This window comes from Anabrus simplex, chromosome 2, assembly GCF_040414725.1.
Source record: "Anabrus simplex isolate iqAnaSimp1 chromosome 2, ASM4041472v1, whole genome shotgun sequence".
Classification (NCBI taxonomy): domain Eukaryota; kingdom Metazoa; phylum Arthropoda; class Insecta; order Orthoptera; family Tettigoniidae; genus Anabrus; species Anabrus simplex.
In genome coordinates, this window is record NC_090266.1 from 182,072,686 (window position 1) to 182,095,344 (window position 22,659).

Below are 22,659 nucleotides of genomic sequence, written 5' to 3' on the forward strand. Positions count from 1 at the left end.
TCATATGGCTCAATGTCGACATGTTGATCTATATACATCTTTCAAATACTCTATTGATCTATTAATACTCTAATATCTCCACAAACTTGCTTTATATATATCAGCTCATCCAGCAATATCCTTACAACTATGTTCTATAAATGTGTATATATTCTGTAAATAGGCTTAACTACCTAGATTAGGTTTCACGAGTGACCTTGTCCCCTTGTTTATTTTTTTTTTTACCAAGAATCTTGAAATGTTTGGCTTAACAGATGTGATTTTAATTTTAGTTAACTCTTAATCTTGAATAAATTCAAAAGAAATTCAAGCAATATGATTCCCTATAATCTAATTCTTATCTCTACATTATTTCTTATCAATACTGTGATTGATATATGATTATATATATATAATTTTTTTTTTTTTAGAAATTAATTCCTAACTTGGTATCTTCAACATTATTAAATCATCATATTCTATCCTATTCTCATTCATCTATCTTTTCTTTCTCCCGTTTTCCATTCTATTGTCAGGCATCTACTTATTCCCATAATCCTTCCGATTATCCTTTCTGTCTTCTCTTTAATCCCAAAGTCAGTGATTCTCAGGTCATACACCCATTTCTTACTAGACCCAACTAAGTCCCGCGGCGCCTTTCTCTTCCATCGCCATGCTGGATATCGGCTTCTTTCTGAGCCAGTGTCTTCTCTTCGACTACTCCATCATTTTGCGTCAATTTCTCTATTGCGTTGATGACCTTTTATGACACCTTCCTGTCTTATTTACTCCCTCGGTGTCTTTCTCTTCAAGACCCGCGTTGAGCCGTAAAATTCCCTTTATGCCGGTGTCTTTCTCTTTGATTGCCCCACTGTTGGAAGCCAATTTCTTTTTGCGCCATTCCCGCGTCCAGGTCGAGTTGCATGAGATCCAAGCTAGCTCGAATATATCTTAATTTCTCGTTTCTCAAAATTTATGGGCTATGGGTTCCGCATTCGAGAAAAGATTGCCGGCTTATGCTTGCAGGAAAGACCTAATCTACGTAGTGGACGTCTCCTACTTACATCTAACACTTATTCTAAGAAGTCATTGAAAGAGTGCTTAGGTTTTACAATACAATATTTATTTGAAAATGAAAATAAAACTTGAGGAGAATAATTAAATGTTGAATTCTTCTTTGAGAAAGTAGATAAGAAATAACTGACTTGATGTCATATAAATTAAACAAAAAAAAATAATACATCTTGGAAATGTCTTGGAAATATTAGATTGAAAATATTAGATGCATCTAATTGAATGAAGGGAAATATATCAGATTACATTATTTACAACGTCCTCGATTGAGAGTTATCAAATACATTGGACGCAGATTTTTACGACTGTATTACAAACAAAAATTAGAATCACATCTTTCATCTTATTAACTCTTGTGCAAAATGTTCCTACAATCTATCTCGCCTTCATCAAACACTTGCTAATTCCTTCACAGTGCAATGATTTCGCTGGATTGTAACTGTTCATGTTCAATTACGGACAACAGGTTATTCATGAGAAAATGTTTTCAGAAACCATAAAAATATTCAACATGTATTACACTTTTCTAACATTCTTTCAAGATTCTTAGTGCTTTCTTCTTGTAGAGAAAGATAATCCATTTAGTTATTATATCCTTCAGAAAAAAATATGATCAAATATAATGCCTAAAAATTACTCAAATTGTTCTCTTAGTTGTAAGTCTTAATTGATTTAAGTGCTTATGTATGTCATAATATGGTACTATTATCTATATCTGACAGTCATTCAACCAGATCATGCTGTTTTCAAGTGATCTAGCTTGTATGAAGATTCTATTGATTATTAACAATCTTCGATTGTGAAGAAAAATTACCAGTGATATTGGGTAATGCAGAAAAATAAGCTTCCTAGCTTTGCTAACCTGAGTAAGAATTCTTGTGGTTAGAAGAAATACATGAAAATAGGCTATTTCTATGTTATCCCTCTTATTAGGAATTATTCGATGATCTACCGACAATATCAACATAAGAAAGTTACTGAGGTCGTATTCTATGCTATATGTGGCTTATTCAAGTATCAACAGTCGATTGAAAATTGTAATCATTCCATCATCTCAAAAATACGCAAATTGAAACAATATCATCGTTAAAATAAACTAAAACTTCACTTGCGATGAAACAATAAATATCACCAACATTATTCATCATAATCTCTTACCATTACTCGCATATAAAACCATCACTTCACATTATTCATCTCATATAACATTCTATATTACCTTAAACACATCAGTTCATTTCATCCTGACGTATATTATTATGCCATCATTGACCATTCACCTGATTATTCTGCTGTATACTCAATCTTGAATAAATTCATAAATATCACCACATTTTACTATTGAGCCCTCAAAATCTTATATACGATCTCATTTCCACTCAATTTCATGTTACATGTTCTTCTACAAACCTAGTGACTACCACAACGTCGTATATCATTCACCTAAAGGAGAAACTTAACCTCTTTTCACTTAATATTGACAGCATTACGAACAGAATACCTAATTATCACTGGTTAACTGTCTCCTATGTATGGATTTGATGGCTTTGTTAGATGATTACCTACCAACCTCTAACTTATTTATAAAAGTCATCTTCTCATATGTTATTACTCCTACGATATTAATTAAGATAGCACTTTAAAAAGAAATGAATTTCATTTACAATAATAACTCCAATGACTTATCTTTCTCTGTATTCCCTCGTTGTCATCACATGTCTCGGTGGTTAGACATGCAGGCTTGGTTCACGGCATTTCCCTCATCTATTTTTGAACTTCTGGGACAGTTTCGGTCGGTTACCGGTCATCATGGGTTGGATCCGTCATCTCGTGTCGCCATACAGAAATACCATTCTTTTCAAATTCTGAGCAATGTACAGACAAAACTCTTATTTGATATATATAGATTACATTTCAGGCCTTCCCCTAAACTACCATTTCACTCACTGCGAATAACATTATTGACAGCCTAGATTATAGCGACCTATTCCCCGACTTTGCATACCAATTTTCGTGAAGATACGACCAATAATAAAATAAATAGTTGACAATTAAATTTTAGGTCTTCCCCTAAACTACCATTTTTCTCAGTGGGTATAGCCTATGTTGTAGCGACTTATTTTCCATCTTTGTCTAGCGATTTTCATTAAGACACAACCACTAATAACATAATTATTTGAGAATTAAATTTCAGGCCTTCCCCTAAACTACCATTTCACTCAGCGTGATTAAAATAATTTATAGCCTAGATTGTAGCGGTTCATCACCAGACTTCACATTCCGATTTTCATAAAATTCTCTTCAGCCGTTTTCTCGTGATGCGTGTACATACATACATACAGACAGACAGACAGACAGAAATTACGGAAAAGTAAAAAAATGCATTTTCTTGTTACTATGGACATGACCGATACAGAAATAACATTCTTTTCAAATTCTGAGCAACGTACAGACAAAACTCCTATTTTATATATATATATATATATATATATAGATATATCATATGGGAATACCGCTTCTTAAAAATGATCGGGTTATTCTAAGACTTGTAATGTATCTACGAATATTTCAATTGAGCTCTGATAGTAAACATTTTTCTTTTCTCTTTCGCTATGCTGATATCACTGCTATGTAGCCTCTCAAAGTCAATTATACCGGCTAACACTTCGTTTTATATAGATATTGTGATGTAGTAGTACGGAAGTCTTTTTACTCTGTATGGACTGTATTCATATATCAGGAATCAAAAAGGAAAAGGAGTCCAAATTCCTACAATGGTGGGAGAAGGGGGTGAACACTATTTAACAGATACTGAGAAAGCAAACCTATTTAGTAGAGAATTTAGAGATTCAGTCGATGATTGTCAAGAGTTGGAAACCGAAACAGAAGATAGAGAGGGAGAGAGACAGAGGGAAACAAGAAGCTTCTCATTCACAAACGAAGATATTTTCAGAGAAATCCAACTGCTTCAGCAAGGAAAAGCAGCAGGAAGTGATCAAATTACTGGGGAGGTATTAAAGACAATGGGGTGGTACATAGTGCCTTATTTAAAATTTCTCTTTGACTATGTCATAAATAATAGTGTAATACCAAAGGAATGGAAGGAATCTATAATAATACCAATTTATAAAGGAATGGGTGATAAAAGGAAACCAGAGAACTACAGACCAATCAGCCTGACCAGTATAGTTTGTAAAATTCTGGAGAGTTTAATATCGAAGTACATCAGAGGGATATGTGATGATAAAAATTGGTTCATGAGGAGCCAGTATGGATTTAGAAAGAAATTTTCTTGTGAGGCACAACTGGTGGGATTTCAGCAGGACATATCAGATCAGTTGGATTCAGGAGGTCAGTTAGATTGCATAGCCATAGATCTTTCCAAAGCCTTTGATAGAGTGGAACATGGAATATTATTAAAGAAATTGGAGGGAATAGGATTGGACGTAAGGGTTACACGTTGGATAAAAGTATTTCTAAATTCAAGGGTTCAGAAAGTCAAAGTAGGAAATAATGTATCGCAGGAAGAGAAAGTTTGGAAGGGAATTGCACAGGGTAGTATAATCGGTCCGTTACTTTTCTTAATATACGCAAATGATTTAGGGAACAATATAACATCAAAAATAAGATTGTATGCAGATGACATAATTGTTTACAGAGAAATAAACAACATTGAGGATTGTTCAGAATTACAAAGGGACCTTGAAAGTATCCAACAATGGGTTGAAGAAAATAATATGAAGGTTAATGGAGGCAAATCAACTGTTACAACTTTTACAAACAGGAGCTTTAAAACTGAATTTGAATATACTTTGGATGAGGTAGTTATCCCAAAAGATGGCAAGTGCAAATACTTAGGTGTGAGATTTGAAAGTAATTTGCACTGGAAGGGTCATATTGATGACATTGTTGGGAAAGCATACAGATCATTACATGTCATAATGAGGCTACTTAAAGGATGCAACAAAGAATTAAAAGAAAAAAGTTACTTGAGTATGGTTCGTCCATTATTGGAATATGCAAACAGTGTTTGGGATCCTCACCAAGAATACCTAATAAAAGAAATAGATAGTGTGCAGAGGAAAGCAGCAAGATTTGTAACAGGGGATTTCAGGAGAAAGAGTAGTGTATCAGAAATGTTAAAGGAACTTGGGTGGGAAACTTTAAGTAAGAGAAGGGAGAAAACTAGACTTACAGGATTATATAGAGCCTATACAGGAGAAGCAGCATGGGGAGATATCCGTGAGAGGCTTCAGTTGGAAAATAATTATATCGGCAGGACTGACCACAAATATAAAATTAGAAGGAATTTTAGCAGAAGCGATTGGGGTAAATTTTCATTCATTGGGAAGGGTGTGAAGGAGTGGAACAGTTTACCAGGGGTAGTGTTTGATCCTTTTCCAAAATCTGTACAGATATTCAAGAAGAGAATAAACAGCAACAGAGAAAATAAATGAAGTGTTAGAGGGCATTCGACCGGTGCAGGTTATTGTAAATAAAAAAAATGTGTGTGAATAAATTAATTCCATCCCCTGGTCTAAGGAGTTTGGACAGCCAAAGTAGGGGACTGCCTGTAGGGGTGAAGTACAGTGGGGACTTCGAGGGCCCTGGGACCGCTACGGTAGCTGTGAAGGCCCTTCAGAAACTCTGAAAAGTGGTGGCAAAAGGGGCTCTGGTTAAGACGCAGCAGGTCGTTATGCTACTTAGGATCCAGAACGGGTAAAAAAAAAAATAGTAAATAAATAAATGCAATGTAAATATTAATGTTATACCAGTTTTATAGTATCATTTGAAGCAATTCCACATACTGTATATCAGTTGACTATATTTGTAAGTAGTACAGGAGATATTATAATTAGAATTTTGTAAACAATATAAATTTATTAAGGATGAGCTGTGTGTTTAATAGAAAGCATTGTTAGCGTAAATTGTATAATATTGTATTATAGGAAAAATTTTCTTCTCTTGTTAATTTAATATTTAGTGCTTGACAATAATGTATTTTAGTGTACCATTTGCCACCGAGGTAGACACCTCATTTGCAAATAAAGAGATTTTGATTTTTGATTTGACAGTTTCAATTTTCGAAGTGAAATATTATTCAGCGCCGATATCTCGCAAAATAGTTCATGGGCAGTAACCCTTATCTATCTAATGTCTTAAACTTCGTCTAGACGATATTGTTCTTCCTCTCGAGTAGTTCTGGATGAGATTCTCCTTCTGTACCTTTAGTGCGTATCGAATGCTATAATATTCCAATAATACATTTCAACAATCTTCTTGCGTCTTTCTTTACCACCGCCTTCTATGCTCCTTTCTCATCAAGTACCTGACGAAAACAGTACTCCTTTGATATGTAGGAATATTCTGACGCCTTACCAATGACGTTTTCATGGCTCAAACTCCATTTTTGTTCCAATTAGACCTGCTTGGGAAAAGTGAAATGGCACAATATGTTGTATAATTATATTAGTGTAAATTGTGGGGGGAAAAAAAAAAAATAGTTTTTAAGAATAGTTCTAGTACAAGTTAATCTCCTAATAGACTGTAAAAATGTACAGATGTTTTAAATCCCACTCGTATCATGCCATTCTCATTACCGGCACATGAGGGTTTCAATCTCACTCAATACTGATCTGCATTTAGGGCAGTCGCCCAGCTGGCAGATTCCCTATCTGTTGTTTTCCTAGCCTTTTCCTAAATGATTTCAAAGAAATTGGAAATTTATTGAACGTCTTCCTTGGTAAATTATTCCAATCCCTAACTCCCCTTCCTATAAATGAATATTTGCCCCAGTTTGTCCTCTTGAATTCCATCTTCATATTGTGATCTTTCCTACTTTTATAAACGCCATTCAAACTTACTCTTCTACTAATGTCATTCCACGCCATCTCTCCGCTGACAGCTCGGAACATACCACTTAGTCGAGCAGCTCATCTTCTTTCTCTCATTTCTTCCCAACCCAAACTTTGCAACATTTTTGTAACGCTACTCTTTTGTCGGAAATCGCCCAGAACAAATCGAGCTGCTTTCCTTTGGATTTTTTCCCGTTCTTGAATCAGGCAATCCTGGTGAGGGTCCCATACACTGGAACCATACTCTAGTTGGGGTCTTACCAGATACTTATATGCCCTCTCCTTTACATCCTTACTACAACCCCTAAATACCCTCATAACCATGTGCAGAGATCTGTACCCTTTATTTACAATCAACCCCAACGAAGATTTTCCTTATACAGTATTAACTCCTAGATACTTACAATGATCCCCAAAAGGAACTTTCACCCCATCAATAAAGTAATTAAAACTGAGAGGACTTTTCCTATTTGTGAAACTCACAACCTGACTTTTAACCCCGTTTATCAACATACCATTGCCTGCTGTCCATCTCACAACATTTTCGAGGTGACACTGCAGTTGCTCACAATCTTGTAACTTATTTATCACTCTATAGAGCCATCATCCGCAAAAAGCCTTACCTCCGATTCCACTCCTTTACTCATATCATTTATATATATAAGAAAACATAAAGTTCCGATAATACTGCCTTGAGGAATTCCCCTCTTAATTATTACAGGGTCAGATAAAGCTTCACCTACTCTAATTCTCCGAGACCTATTTTCTAGAAATATAGCAACCCATTCAGTTACTCTTTTGTATAGTCCAATTGCACTCATTTTTGCCAGTAGTCTCCCATGATCCACCCTATCAAATGCTTTAGACAGGTCAATCGCGATACAGTCCATTTGACCTCCAGAATCCAAGATATCTGCTATATCTTGCTGGAATCCTACAAGTTGAGCTTCAGTGGAATAACCTTTCCTAAAACTGAACTGCCTGACAGTTAATATTATTTATATTGGATGTCGCATTTGAACTTTTAAACAAGAACATCTTGTTCACTTCAATATGACCTAATGTTCTTGTACTCCGATGCAAATTGTTATAAAAAACATTGTTTTAGAATAATCCTAGTAAGCGTCCACTCAGAGCTCTGACATGGAGTTAGAATTCATGGCTGACGATGCCTGCAATGACAGGCGAAACATGTACCATAATTAAACTTAATATAATGACAATGTTATAGTCCTAAAGACTTTACTAGTATTGAATAGGTGGTTTCAATAAATTAATTGTTTAACATTTATTAATTGAATGTCAATATGGTCAAAATGAAAGTAATCACTTGTAACTGGACTGTTTATTGTAGAGACAGATATTTATACTGGTGAGAGAAGAGTTTGTAAGCTACGAAAAAGTTACGGATGAGGAACATGAAATTCTAGATGTAAGACTTATCTCTAAAGACAATAGGCTGCATGATGTTTTGGAGGTGTACAGACCTGGCAAGGCTGGCGCTGATTCTGATGCAGATATATTTGATAAGATAATTAGTTATGTGGAAAACAACACAGAAAATAACGTTATTGTGGCGGGTGATGTGAACCTGTCAAATGTTAACTGAAAAGTGAATGTGAACGACAAAAAGCATGACCAACAGGTAGCGAATAAATTATTATGGGAAGAACAGCTGAATCGGAAAGTGATGGAACAAGCTACAGGGGGAAAATATTCTAGACGTGGTGCTGATAAAACCAGATAAGCTCTGTAGGGAAACTGAAGTGATTGATGTTATAAGTGATCATGAAGCTGTGTTTGTCACAATTAAAATTAAATGTGTTAGAAAGGATAGTCATAAATGTAAGACTATTATGCAATACCATGTGGCTGATAAGAGGGGTGTGGGGAAAGTTTTCAATAGCAAATATGATCAGTGGAAAATGGTAAATAAATATGTATACAGTCTGTAGAATGGGTTTAAATAAATTGTTGAGGTGTGTAAAAACAGATATGTACCTTTAAAAGTGGTAAGGAATATTAAGGACACATTATAACAGCGAACTAAAGAGATAAAGATGGAAGTGCAGATTAGAAAGAAAGAAAGTTAAGAATGGTTGTGGGAGTAAGGAGAGATTGGAGCAGCTCACTAGGAAAATTGGATTCGGTGAAAAAATTAGCTAAGGGTAACATAATGCTAAACATAACTGGCAGCCAATATGAAATTTAGGGAGCAATGAAAGGATATGTATAGATATAAGGCAGAAACAAGTTCCAGTAAGGACATTCCAGGGATGAACAAGTAGTGTACATGTGAGAACTTCCAGCAGGCAGAACTATTCAGTCAGCAATATGTAACGGTAGTTGGATATAAATATAATGTCCTGACAAAAGAGGCAACTAATACTGGTGAAATATTGAAATTTGCCTGTTATAATAAAGACATTTATAAAATAAAATAAAATATAAAAAAAATTAAAAAAAAAACAGTTGAAAGGTAGAAAGGCAGCTGGGATTGTTAAGATTTCTGGGGATATATTAGACTGTAACAGTCACAAGTATGACCTGATTTTAGCTTAGGAAATCTTTGTAAAATAATTTTTTAATATAAAGTAGTGAATATCATGCAAGTTTAAGTTAAGATGTAAGAACATAGTGTTACAAGTAGAATTTGTAGTTAGAGAGTACTGAACATGTGTACCATTATATTTGTATACCTTTTAGTTTGGGTAAAAGTCTATACATATAACATAGCAGTGTAGATTGCTTAAGATAGTGCAACGTGGGAAACGCTGACTATATTGGTAAAGACAGATGAAGTCAGTTGAAAGTGTTGCAGCAAGTGGCTTGGAAACCTGGGGTACAGCATGGAAGTATAGGCTGAAGATTATTATTCATCATTGTGGAGGAACACAGGAAATCACTAATTTACATATCGGCCGCTCGATAGCCAATCCGCACGCTCCTGTTTTGAATGAGGTTGGGTTGACTGAGAGATGCTTGGAGATGTGTTAGGTAAAGTGTTGCTACCAGTGGACTTTTGGAGACACTACAGCCACGTGGATCAAGCCTATACATACGTGTATGCATGTGCGACAAGTTGATTACTGTATGAAGCCATTGCAAGTCATTACTGTATGTTACGGATACATTATGAGGTTGTGACAAGTTGATTTTCTGTGGAAGATGCTACATGGTTTGCATTTGCTCGTTCATTCTCTGGGAGAATGTACAGTGTGTGTGGTGATTTATATTTGTAATTTTGAGCTAATATGTTATAGAGCACAGAACTGGGTATTGCTAGGGGAAACACTAGGCTAAGTGTTCATTCCTTGGTCATTCTCTCATTGATTCGACATGGCATTCACTGCTCATTGCCTCTACATTGTGAAGTTGTGGATAGATTCACATAGTATAGTGAGGTGATTTTTGTTTTTTACCTTGTGTAGTTATTATGGTGATGGTGTTATTTTGTTTGTGTAATGGAGGTTAAGAAAGGGGACAGCAATCTCATTCATATGAAATCATCACTTTGAAGCCTGGCCTTCAAAACTATGTACATATTGAACCCTTTAAGGTCCTTTGTAGGATACCTGCCTTCCTTACCTATTAGCAAATAGGCATGAGATCTTTCCCTAGCGTTGTCTACGTGTTCATCACTTGTTTAGGTAAGAAGCAGGTTTCAGTAATTTAAACTATCTACTAAATGAGAGGAGTCGAGTCAAAAGAAATTGTATTTATTCGTTATTGACGATGAGGTCGAAGAAACTCATGACACTGGAACAATGAACTCGTTCTTGTCCATTTAAATAAAACAGTAATCATGATGATGAGAGATACTAGCTTTGGAGACCTTAACTGTCTGAGGGCATCCTTACTAGAAACCACTGTTTTAATTTAAGAGTGAAATAAAGGAAGTCTGGAGATCCCTAAGATCGGCTTCCATGTGAGACTGCATGTACCATCATAATGATTCTTGATGATCCACCTCCTGTAGCACAAGCTCTAGACTCTTGGTATAATTAAGGCAGTCACATTGGTATGTGCCACACAGTGGTTGTACGGCGTGGACCCTTAATTAAATCGATGTGACCTGCGACTATGTCATAGACCGACATCTAACTTTGTGGTTTACGTTAAAGTCATTGTGGATGATGACCACAAGAAAAATGATGCTGTAACGGCAGATGGCCGTCCCATGACCATCCAAAATTCTAAGCTGATGGCTGGACACGATTAAGTTACAATAGTTGATGACCAAGGTTTCCACATTAATAAATCCCCAGCACATCTGATGCTCCACAAATCAAAATCAAAAATGATAACAACAAACTCTCACAACACTTGTGGTGGCAGTAAAATTGCTTTGCCATCGGACATGTCCCCTTAATCGTTACGTTAATAATTTGAGATTACCGGGCGAGTTGGCCGTGCGGTTAGGAGTGTGCGGCTGTGAGCTTGCATCCAAGAGATAGTGGGTTCGAATCCCACTGTCGGCAGTCCTGAAGATGGTTTTCCGCAGTTTCCTATTTTCAGACCAGGCAATTAAGGCCACGGCCGCTTCCTTCCAACTCCTAGGCCTTTCCTATCCCTTTGTCGCCATATCTGTGTTGGTGCGACGTAAAGCCACTAGCAAAAAAAAAGAAAGAAAGTTGAGATTTTCCAGCAAAGAAAACTAAGATTTCCAGAATACATTTTCAAGTTGGTCACTTGGTTTTAAGCTTATTCTCAAAATACGATTTCACTGAATTAAATAAATTATTAAGTAATCTCATAGTCCTAATTAACAACAATTTTTATCTGCCCCAGACGAATGTTTTCTTTAAAATCCCTAATTATTTAATTAACAGATTGTTTTATGCTCATACTTTTCTTCATCGCCGCTGAAAACGGGATAAATTGTCATAATCACCAGTACTATTAATTATTTATTTCATGATGTCACTCAACAAGCTTACCTTATAACACCAACAATTATTAAGAAACTAGCTTGGATAATCCTAATATTAAATCCTACAATCTGCGCAAATGTATCTACTACGCAAAATAAACAATCCATATCACATTGCTTCGTGACATTCAAATAAATCTTTGTACAACCCTCAAATAATATCAGACTTCACTACCAATTCTCAAATTTTGACATCCCTGAAAATGGTTACTTCCAACCTATCATACGATCGTCTAATTTCCATCACTTCAAAAATGAATTCAAGTTTCAACTAAAACAAGTCAATTCTAAGTAATGAAATCTAATTCCAAATATTTTACTATACAGTAAATGACAAATTTCAGTTACAGTTAGTTTCTGTCTAGCAGTAAACTGGCTCGACCACCGAACAGCTGGCTGGAGTGACGGACACGAACTTTCCCGCGATGTTTCTAGACAAAACACATGTTATTTTGACTGTTGTCAAATAAAAGAAACTTGCCTTGCTGGCAATTCACATGAAGCATAATTCTTGACCTACATAGATTATGCAAAGAGATTTCATTTAAGACGTCACTCAAATATTCATATCCATCAAGGTCCTACGGTTTCACGTGGAATCCTAACTCACAACTTGACTTACAAAAAATGTTACCATTATTTTCCTCTCATCAGTTCTACACAGATTCCAACAGACTTTGGAAATGCAATCCCCTGTAAAAAAAGTATCATCTCACCTCGTAACTTCCCTTGACAAAATTTTACGTTGCCGAACACAAAGGTGCCTTCTACGCCAGCTCTAAATTAGTAACTACGGATTAAGCTTACATGAATTTCATCCTTATACTGAACAGAATTTTATGATTAAATTAATGTCTTAACTTTGGAAAACCACAAATATAGAAAATAAACATACAGAAATGATATTTTGCTTTAGACATTATATTCTTTTCTCAACCATCAAATCTACTACTATACAACACTTCACATGCTAGTTTCGCGGCCTTTCCGATTATCCAAGAAACATAAAAAATGACCTTTTGTCATATTCCTCTGACATTATCACGAAACAAAAGGGTGACGAAAATGTGTCACAGATACACACACACAAAAATTGTGACATCATGAAATAAATAAAAGCACTTTATAAATGTGGTAATTCACATACCTGTAGTCATACACTCTCTCCCATCAGTACAGGCTCACCAGCCTCTCTTCATTCTTTATTTAGCAATCTCGACAGGTTGTGGCTTTACAAAACATATTTTCCTTTCTCTGTCTTTTCATTCACCTGAAAATAATGACATTAAAATAATGCCCTTCACACATTCTCTTCCTCGTGAACCAAACACGATCGTCAAAACACCGATCCGCACAGGCAAATGAAGTTAGGTAACTAATATGGGTTAATTCAATTGCAGGACTTCGGCAATGCAATGACTGTCTGTTGCCTTGATATGAATTTACATGATGGTTCCACATCGGAATACCGTTAACTTGACTTACAATGTTTCTTCACTTGGAGATGATATTAATATAGCTACCTTTGGCCAAACTACCCTCATGTGGGGACTTTGTCTATACAACCTGTTTTTACTGTTCTTCTGAGTAGCGTGCAGTTGCTTCAGATTCTCTGAACACAATGTGGGATTGCAAAATGGCGCCCCATTCTTTTATAACATTTACTCCCACTCTCAATGCATTCTGCATTTAATGCCAAAATTTTACAGACACTTTTTCTACCCCATAAAAATGTACTGATGGCAGATCACGACGTAACACGCATTGTTTAGTTTAGTAGCGGTGTTGATAATAAGCATTTAAGGATTTCTCTTAACCAACTGAATTGTTAAATTACCTCAAAAGATAGGCACTATATTTGGTCGATGTAACAGAGTTTGAACAAACAGGCATGTCTTTTGACAAATTTCCTTCTGGAGCTATTGAGTAGTCTAAAATCTTTACCATAAATGACCAAATTGTTTCACTCACAATTTCCTTACATTTACTATGGCAGTTTCATCACCAACTCTTCTTAAAATGTACTTTTTATTAGAACAAATAGTCCAACATATCCCTGCCCATTGTACACGTGCGGGTGACATAATTTCTTTAGCGTGAGAATGAGAATCACCACCTATTCCTCCACATGCCATTTCTGGTCAGAGATAAAAGAACGTAGCTAGAGCTCATGACTTGTAATTTATATGAGACCTCATGTAATGAGTTTAGGGCTCTGGTTCCTTGTGACACAAAGGTCATGGGTTCAATATTCATGTATATTAATGTCCTGGAGCAACGTGAGGAACCCGGCCAACCTTGAATTCTCATGACCGCATTGTACTCTGAATAAATTTTCCAACATTTTTGGTCGTTTTCGGTACATATAAGCTCACCGGACAGTCACCACTGGAGAAATCATTACAAGCATCATTTAATGCCGTGTAACACCGCGTCTGGATTTGATAACCGCCTGGATTTGGTTAGGAAATGAGTCCACAAGTTTGTGCAGGTAGGTCAAATCCAGGTTAAGCCACTAGGTGAGGATTTGATCACACAATTCCACCAAATTGCTGGGATGCTGATGTCAGTATTTTACGTGCTGTTCCAACATGCCCTACGGATTTTCAAAGGGTTTCAAGTAAGTGATTTTGCAGGCCTTTCGATATGTAATGGGGTGGGTGAGTGTTCATAAAACCAGTTACATATGCGCCCAGCCTAATGAGCTGTTGTCATCTTCAAAAATCGGGGTGTCAGTAGCGTACTCGTCGTGCATATGTTGACTGAAAGGTAACATCTGATCATCCAGAATGTTTAAACGAACGTGCTGGTTCATGTTAGTGGTCACCTCAGTGACTGGGTCCAATGCATGATATGAAAAGCACTCCCAAATATCACAGACCCACCTCCGGCGTAAACCTGACCTTGCACACATCCAGGATGAAATGCTTCATTTGGCCTTCAGTGCACTTGACGACGTGCTTCATTGGAATACAGGCAAAAATGTGATTCATCAGCTCACATTACACCGAGCTTGATAGCTGCAGTCGCTTAAGTGCAGCCAGTATCCAGTATTCGGGAGATAGTGGGTTCGATCCCCACTGTCGGCAGCCCTGAAGATGGTTTTCCGTGGTTTCCCATTTTCACACCAGCAAATGCTAGGGCAGTACCTTAAGGCCACGGCCGCTTCCTTCTCACTCCTAGCCTTTTTATGCCCCATCGTCGCCATAAGACCGATCTGCGTCAGTGCGACATAAAGCAAGTTGTAAAAAAATAATAAAAGAAGAGATCACATTACGTTCCACCAGTCAGCTACTTGTCCACATTTGGATTGTTTCTAGCATATTGAAGATGCGTGGCTTTATGTGCCTGTGTGAGCAATGGCCTCTTGTGGGGTGACAGACTGCAAATGTTCATAGCATGCCGTTCCCATGACAGTGTTCTCTTGGTAATAGGTTGGGATGGATTTTCATTCACTGACTGCAGCAATTCCTGTCGGGTTTGGAAGCGATTTTGATTCACATGCCATGAAGTGCGTCTTTGGTCTCTTTCAGTCAGGATCTTTTTCTGACCACAATTCTGAAGTCTTGTTTTGTGGCCATGTGTAGTACACCACTGTTTTTAACTACATTGAACAGTCCACTGCAAAACACCTACAAATCCATCAACTTCATGCACCGTATGGCCAGGGGCACGACCAAACACGATTGCCCATTTTTGCCACTCTGCCACATCCTTAGATCTATCCATATTGATGTACACTGTCCGCTTGAAGCATCAGTGGGTGATATGAATAAAAATGAGATGTAACTCGGAGACAAGTCTCGAAAGAGGATTGAAACGGAAGTCACTTGCGAGACAGAACTCGTCATGTATATGAATAAAGTTTGTTTCTCGCTAACGAGACTTGTCTCCATCCACTTGAGATGAGTCTCGCACACTGGCTCTGGTGTCTGTCAGCTGACGAGAGCTACAAAGAGGGGTTTTGTTGGAACAGATGAAAGTGTTAGATTTACAAGCAAAAAAGATTGAAAAGCGACAGTGTGTTCTCGAAAAAACAGAACAACTCATTTCAGTGCAAAAACGGATTTTACAAGTGCAAATGGAAAATCTTTTACATGAAAGGGAGAAAAGAGCAGAACAAAGAAGTACGACCGAAATGGAACACCCGCTGATATTTTTTTCATTTAGAATAGTTCTTGACAGCCTTTTCTTCTTCAGTTGTGTTTCACTTGGGAGCCTATTCTGCAAACTGTACCTTTCGTATTAATCAATATTCAATAATCACTACAGTTATTATTTCAGTTCTTTCTAGGCTTACGTAAACGTAGTGGCTCGTACACTTGGTATACTTGCACCCCAGCTTGGGAACTGCTGATTTAAGGTTTCTTTTCTTGTAAGTTTCCTTCAAGATATTGTGTAAGAAGTTACATTGTATTTATCATCACATTTAGGATCCACATTCAAATGCATAATTTTCTGCGGTCATTGAAAGTCACTCAAACACTTTTTAAACACGCTTCGTACTTCATTCTTCACGAATATGAAGAGTTTATTGATCATACCTGTATTTTTTCTACAATTTGTTTTAAGTCGCACCGACACAGATAGGTCTTATGGCAACGATGGGATAGGTCTAGAAGTGGGATGGAAGCGACCGTGGCATTAATTAAGGTACAGTCCCAGCATTTGCCTGGTGTGAAATTGGGAAACCACGTAAAATGATATTCAGGGTTGTCAACAGTGGGGCTTGAACCCACTACCTCCCGGATGTAAGCTCACAGCCACGCGCCCCTAACCGCACGGCAAACTCACCTAGTATATAATATACAACCAATACCTATATACTGTTGCATAAACTGTCTAAATTTCAAACTTTCAAAACCTAGAAATAATACAAAATGCTATCCATATTCATAAACGAATATCACTAACAGGGGAGTTGTTTGATTTGGACTTTACAAATTGCGATGAAACTTAGTAACATTATGAGCTAAGACATCCGGAACTCAATGGTGATAACGGTTCTGCCGTGAAATAATATTTTCGTACCGGTATTTATTGACAGTTTTAAAAGGAAAGTGGTGTGTTAACGGCAGCGATTTCAATGGAACATGGTAGAATGATCAATTAAGACATCGGAACATTGCTGCATGATTGACGTTGCTATATAGGTTACCCACAGTGTGACAAAATGAATGACTCTCAACAAGAATCTGAAAGTTTAAGGTTATTTATAGCATGCAAGTTTATATATAAATGACGGGGATTTCATATTACATATTTTAGCTTCAATTGTAAATGACAAAGAAGTATTAAAAGCCTAATATTTTGAAATATTCATATACTGTGCATGTTAGTAAAATGGGTTTGATGAGCAAGACATTCTGTTTATGTTGTCAAAATCTAATTTTCACTCTAAAGCACACTGTTTAATGTAACTTTAAAATAGAACTATCAGTGCATTTCTATGCATACGCGAGGTCAATACAGCTGCAAACCACCCAGCTGTTCTTTAGCAATTAATTCTAACAATGTCGTTGATTTTATGACAAAGTGAATATCGGCAATAAATGTAAGACGGGTGGATTGACAGTTCATTGAAGTTTCATCGAACTCTGTCTGATCCAAACCAAATGCTTCCCTTGTATTCGGCACAAGTGAGATTTTGGTGCGATTGTTGAGAAAGAGCAGCAGTAATAGAGGCAGCAAATCATTGGCCGAATAATGTCATTATGCGAATCTGTTAAATGTTGTGAAACCAGTTACAGCATATTTCTCTCAAGGGCACAAGCCGCTGGTTGAAACTTTTAAATAAACTTAGAAACAGTGCAATCGAAAAAGGCATGGGCAGGGAATTTTACTGCACTTGAAGTAAACATAAATAGGATAGCTTACACCAGGATCAAAGATACTCACACATTCGTTCAGTACCATTTGGCCAACATTTGATAGAGAGCGATAATTTTCAGACTTGAAAAAATATCCTTCCAGATATCAAAATGTGAACAATAATAATAACAATAATAATAATAATAATAATAATAATAATAATAATAATAGTAGTAGTAGTAGTAGGTAACAATTTCGTGTGGCTATTTCTAGCCTGGTACAACCCTTGTAATGCAGACCCTCCGATGAGGATGGGTGTCATCTGCTTTGTTATTGTAGTGGAGGATAGTGTTGTGTGAGAGTTGCAGGAATGTTGAGGATTTAAGGTTAAAATCTCTGACCCGACCGCAAATCGAACCTGGGGGCCCCCTGAACCGAAGAGTACTAAGCTGACCATTCAGCTAAGGGGCAGAACAAAGTGAATAATGAAAGCCTTGAATAATTGTAAGTCGTATCTTAAACATAGCTATGTTTTCTTTTGGCCTTTTCCATGATTGTGAATTAATTTTATTAATTTTATGAGGCCACAACACTAGTTGCAAATCGAGGATTGTGGCGGCGTTTAGTAAATTCACAGAGGCTTGCAGACTGAACGCTGAAAGGCATAACAGTCTATAATGATAATAAAATGTTAGTCACATTTTGTGAATAGAAAAATGTCAACATACAGAAAAAAATCACAGATGTGAAATAGATTAAAAATAATTCAATTAATTTAATAATTACTAAGAAAATTTTCAGAATTGTATGTTGCACGGTTTTGCATATTTCTGGTTTGATTTTGAACATTTTAGACTTTATGATACATGTAAATCCTATCGCTAATGGCTATCATCGTCATCATCTTTATCATTTTGTTATATGAATGTCTCGGGTATTGGCTCCAGAAAATGTTGTGCTAACCATTCCACATTTCCTTTCCAGAAATGGTAGAAATCTTTATAATCATATTCAAGAGAATCTCTTCGTGCTTTATAAATTTTTCTTCTCCATTGTAAAACCATCATAAACTCCGCCATCACGTTTTCAGCCTGATTATATCGCCTTGAGTCACCTTCTGGGCAGTCTCAAGAAATTCTGAGATCAGTCTCCATTCAGAGAGACTAAGCTCCAGTTTATTCATATACATTTCTAGATGTGTCTCCGAGAGAATCCGCTAACGAACTTTGTCTCAAGCAGCAAAGGTCACTATTGAGACATCACTTTTTTATTCATGTACATTTGAGACATGTCTTAATATTTATGAGACAAGATATACGTCTCCGGTTTAGTCATATCACCCAATGTCTCATTGATCGCTTCTGCCTTATGCTCGCATAGAGGCAATGCGCATGCGGGTGAGCACTGGACTCGTTCACTGAGCTATCTGTACAGACTTAACGATCCATCTGTGCATGCGCACTAGAGTGATTAATTTTTTGTCCGGTGAGCTTAGTATGTACTGAAAAGATGCTAAGTCAGGAAAAAAATGGCCAACCGGATACCATTGGGATCTGAATCCACAATCTTCCGATTTTGGGTCGGATGTTCTCGCCAGTTAACATCTCATTACAGACTATCCACTTCATGTCCGTATCGATAAAGTAATCCAGTCAATAAATGAAAAAAGGTTCCACCTAATCGATACTTTCTCTTTTTTATTGAGCCTTGGGCTATTTATAAAAACATTAATAATCATAGAACATGTTTCGATTGCTTAGGAATCATCATCAGCTGTTTTACACCTATACCTATACAACATCTACTAACACCTGTTTTTAATGTTTTATTGTAAATCATGATATCAATTTTATGCTATTTTTACCTAAGCTACATGTAAAACAGCTGATGATGATTGCTAAGCAATCGAAACATGTTCTGTGATTATTGATGTTTTTATAAATAGCCCAAGGCTAAATAAAAAAGAGAAAGTATCGATTAGGTGGAACCTTTTTTCATTTATTGATTGGAGTTAACATCTCTTCGCTACGTACTGTATACACCGAACGCAACCTAATATTCTGAACGTTTTTTGCTTAACCTGATATTTAGTTTCTGTACGGGAAGGAAATCCAGAGCAACAATAAGGGATGAGGGGGAAAGGATGGAACTGCAAAGGGGCCAGAGAGCCAGAAAGCAAGTATATCGTAACAAGCCCTTGATGGGTGGAGGCAAGCCCACCTACATGCCTCAGAACCTCAGAAACATCAGGTGTCAACAAAAATGCACATTCAGAGTGATTATCCCTTCAGCGACAGATATAATAGCTAATTATTATTAAATCAACCAGCCATGCTTCATTATAATGAAGAGATTACAGAATCTTAAGAGTTCATCTCTGCTAGAACAGCAGTACATTAGGAATCAATTTAAGCATTAAGAAGATGGTTTGCTGGGCTGAGTGGCTCAGTCCATTTGTATTTGAAGGTGTTCAAATACTTCAGCCTCATGTTGGTAGATTTACTGACACATAAAACAACTCCTGCAGGAAAAAATTCTGGCACCTCAGTACTGGGTATATCTGAAAACTGTCAAAATTAGTAGAATGTAAAAAAAAATGTAATATTATTATTATTATTATTATTATTATTATTATTATTATTATTATTATTATTATTATTATTATTATTATTATTATTAAAAAGATCGCTATATTGTTTTGGCTCAACAGTGTGAACGTGATATGAAACAATGAAGAACCAAAGAAGGGTTGCAACTTACATAATTATTGAGTGATTGAAATTAGAAGATTGGATGTTACTGATTTGGCTGTCTCTTCACTGATGCTTTTATTTTAAACCACAGTTATGCAGTTATCAACCTTGTGTAAGGAGGAGCTGGAGAAGGCTGACTTAATGACTTACTTAATGCTCCTCTCCTCCTTCTAGTTGCTGTGTGTCTGTCAAACTTTTTATTCTACTGTAGTTACCAATTGAGCACACTAGATGTGGGTAACAATTGCAAGATACAGTACTTTTTAACATTTTATTTACTCACTCACTTACTCTGGCTTCCGAGTCTAAGTTGCTGGATTCAATTCCTCAGATTCGTGTATTCGAATGTGTTCAGATGTCTTCATCACGTCAGTACATTTACAAGCACATGCCAGAACTCCTTCGGGACAAAATTTTGTCACCTCAATGTCTCTGAAACTGTAAAAGTAATTACTATAATGTAAAACCTATAACTTTTTTTTTGGTCCACTAGAGCATATTCCTTCTTGTTATGGTTGATATTGTCTAATACAATATTTTCATATACTAATCTTTGCATTCCTTGTGGTATTCACGTTATGTTGTTGTCATACTGAATTGCTATTAATTTCTGTGTTATCTGGATACTATTTTTCTCTTTTCATAGGAGAATGTGGAACTTCTGAAGAAAGGTTTACCTAATCTGTGCAAACACATCAGCAATGCTAAACACTTTAATGTGCCTGTGATTGTTGCCATCAATACCTTTGCGTAAGTAAAATTTGACCTAACATTTGCCTAAAGCAAGCATATATTGTGTAAAATAATAATTTCAGTTATGAATTAAGTAGCTCATGCTTGCTAGTGAACACGCAATCTTCAGTGTATATAAACATCAAAATATAAACTGTAGAATTTGAAAATAGAGACTGGTCGCCATAAGAGCTATCTGTGTCAGTGCGACGTAAAGCCACTAGCAAAAAAAAAAAAAAAAAAAAAAATGTTAGCGGCAATAAACAAACTCTTCAAACCAATGTTTTTCTGAAGCTGAATGAACATTTTCAGCCGCAGCTCCAGGTGCTTCAGATAGTTTCTGCTCTGTTGTGTTCCGTAGCTGAATTTGTTCATATAGAGGTTTTCCGTGACTTTCATAAGCAGCAATAGTATTTGCAATGAATGTGAAATGAGCCCTGATGTACACCAAGTCATTTTCAATACCAGTGTCATACAGAACTTTCTCAGCATTGGTTACACAAACTGAATCATCCTCAAAAGTTGACATAAGCTCTTTGACTGCTAGGAAATGGTCACTGTAGTAGTTTACTGGTCTCAGCCATGTTCCCCATCGAGTGAGACTGATTCTGGAGGAAAAGGAACATCTGGAAATTTCTCCCTAAAAACCTGTACTGTTAATGGAGCTTTTATGAAGACTTTCTTCACAGATGAGATTATTTTATTCACCTTCGGAAACTCGAGTCTGGTCTTTTCCTCTACTTGATTTAGGCTATCAGCCAAGCAGGTAACGTGGACAAGAGAAGGGAAAAGAAAAAAACACCGTAAGTGTATGCATGGCAGGTGCCATATACGAAATAGCATCTGTCGCAGCTATTAAAACTTTGCCTACATCGGGATTAAAAGTTGTACATCAGGATTCATAACTTTGAGTCCGCTGTTCACAAAATGAGCCACTGTATTTTGATTGGTATTATTCTACTGTTTCATGTAGATCAGATAAGCTCTGGACGATGTATCAGGATTAAGCTTTCCAACAATTAAATTGGCAACGTACCGCCCAAGGTTATCCGTTGTTTCATCAACCAAGAACCGCACACACAAAATCCGTTTTTATCCTAGAAATAGCATCTTCGTATGTATGTTGCGGAACCTAGTGTTTACATTGCACTTTGTCTTCTGGTATAGGCTAGAGCAATTTTGTTACTTTCATTGATCGGTCTCTGTCTTATACTTGACTTTGACAATATGAAAGTGACTGAGGTATGAGCGATGCTAGTAATGCCATTTCTTCTGCAGCCAGTCCCTGCTATGAATGGTGTGAAACTATTGCTCATAGGGTTGGTTGGTGCATGCATTTCAGTGGGCTTGGCAGACTGATATGTAACAGCAACTTTTGGCTGGGTGAGGTAAGCAACGGGAAACTACTTCACTCCTCATTTCCCTAGTATGCCTCTTCAGTGATGCCTAGGCCATCTATGACAGCTGATGGCGGAGCTGTTGAGGATCCAACCAGCCTTCGGGCTGATGACTAAACATACAT

At 36.7% G+C, this 22,659-nt stretch overlaps 1 protein-coding gene across 2 annotated transcripts in view; it reads left to right on the top strand.

The window, feature by feature from the left end:
• pug (pug C-1-tetrahydrofolate synthase, cytoplasmic) overlaps positions 1-22,659 on the top strand; it is a 629,281-nt gene that overhangs the window by 398,158 nt on the left and 208,464 nt on the right. For both annotated transcript variants that reach the window (XM_067140458.2, XM_067140459.2), the window contains exon 16: positions 21,052-21,155. In XM_067140458.2, coding sequence (XP_066996559.2) covers positions 21,052-21,155 — 104 coding nt within the window. The remainder of the gene's footprint in view (positions 1-21,051; positions 21,156-22,659) is intronic.